The following is a 1350-nucleotide window of genomic DNA, read 5'->3' as shown; positions in this document are numbered from 1 at the left end:
TCTTTCATGTGGTCCTTTTTGTAATCAGGGCTGGATTTATGACAATGTGTATGGAAGTCTATGTATTAACATTTGAGAGGCACACAAGAGGCCTAAACTTGATAATGTCTTCCTCACTGCTTTGAAACTCCTAACGTTTATCATCCCTTTGAGCTAAGGTCTTTTTTCAGGTCAAGTTGTTTCCAGATAGTCATTGCTGCCTTGTTACATAGCATAGTTTCAATAATTTCATTGGCTAACAGAGAGTGGATGCATTTTTATATATTTGAGGGACTAAGGTCAGATTCATAAGCGAGGTAACATAACAACACTAAGAGATTTGGGGTGAGGAAGAAAGGGAGGGGAAAGTCTTCAGGAAAGAGAAGACTGCAGTGGAAATACTAACAGCCAGCTTTCATCTGTGCTTGGGAGCAGCCCTTCCTGTTCTCATGGCACATGTTTATACCATGATTGACAACTCTTAAGAAGAAAGGCTAAGGTCATGAAATGAAGTTCTTATTTCTTTTCTTTTCTCTCTTATTTTCTTCTCTCACTTTCCTTTCTTTCCTTTTCTGAAAAAGCTAGCTGTGATGTGTAAATATTGCACCTGTTACAGTGACTTCGTTGTAGCGCCATTCTCTAAAAAATCAGCAACCCGTGCAAAGTACCATGAATGTAGCTTATGAGGAACTGAATATTCCAGTGTAAAATAGGAAACTAAATGTGTTTATCTGTAAAGTGAGGGTATCAGGCTATGTGGGCAATATGTTTACTTTCATTAAAATTCTATATTTGTGAAGCATTTAGATGTATGTAAACACTTTCACTTTTTCCTCTGATCTCTGAGGAAGTGTATGAAGTTTGAATTTGTCACAACTTCCCAGGGGGTGGCTCTTAGCTGAAATGTCACTGACAGCTTGTGGTTTGGACTTTTTTTTTTTTTTAACTCCAGGCAGAAACAACTAGAAGCCATTAAACAACTGAAAGAAGATGCTGTCAACCAGGAAGTCATCCTCAGGAAGAAGGTCCCAGCAGCCAGCCAACGGCTGGAGGCTGCAGAGAAGCAGGTGAGGCAGCATTTGACTACTTATATTCAGGGGAAGTCTCCTCAGATGTCCTTAAAACCATGAAGTAAAAATGGAGAAGGAACGAAAAAAAAAACAAAGAGGAACTGTGAAGTTCAGTCCCTAGAGACTAGCAGTAAGCGGAGGAAGTAAAGGGGGAGTTGTAAAAGAGGCGGTGTCAACAGCCTGCTGATGAAAGAGGCAACTTTGCAGAAGGAGGCAACTTGACATATCAGGACTCTTACGGCTGTAGAAATAGCTCAGGCACACACAGCCCATGCAAACACAGAATTGCAGAAGTTCAGTA

At 40.4% G+C, this 1350-nt stretch overlaps 1 protein-coding gene across 1 annotated transcript in view; it reads left to right on the top strand.

Annotated features, from left to right (window-relative positions):
- The window catches only part of LOC109389255 (lymphoid-restricted membrane protein), an 87536-nt gene extending 86427 nt beyond the window's left edge, over positions 1 to 1109 (top strand). The window contains exon 18 of the mRNA XM_019654628.1: positions 932 to 1109. Coding sequence (XP_019510173.1) covers positions 932 to 1109 — 178 coding nt within the window. The remainder of the gene's footprint in view (positions 1 to 931) is intronic.
- The last annotated feature ends 241 nt before the right edge of the window (positions 1110 to 1350 follow it).

This window comes from Hipposideros armiger, unplaced genomic scaffold (assembly GCF_001890085.2).
Source record: "Hipposideros armiger isolate ML-2016 unplaced genomic scaffold, ASM189008v1 scaffold_227, whole genome shotgun sequence".
NCBI lineage: Eukaryota > Metazoa > Chordata > Mammalia > Chiroptera > Hipposideridae > Hipposideros > Hipposideros armiger.
This window is presented reverse-complemented; position numbering and strand designations above follow the sequence as displayed.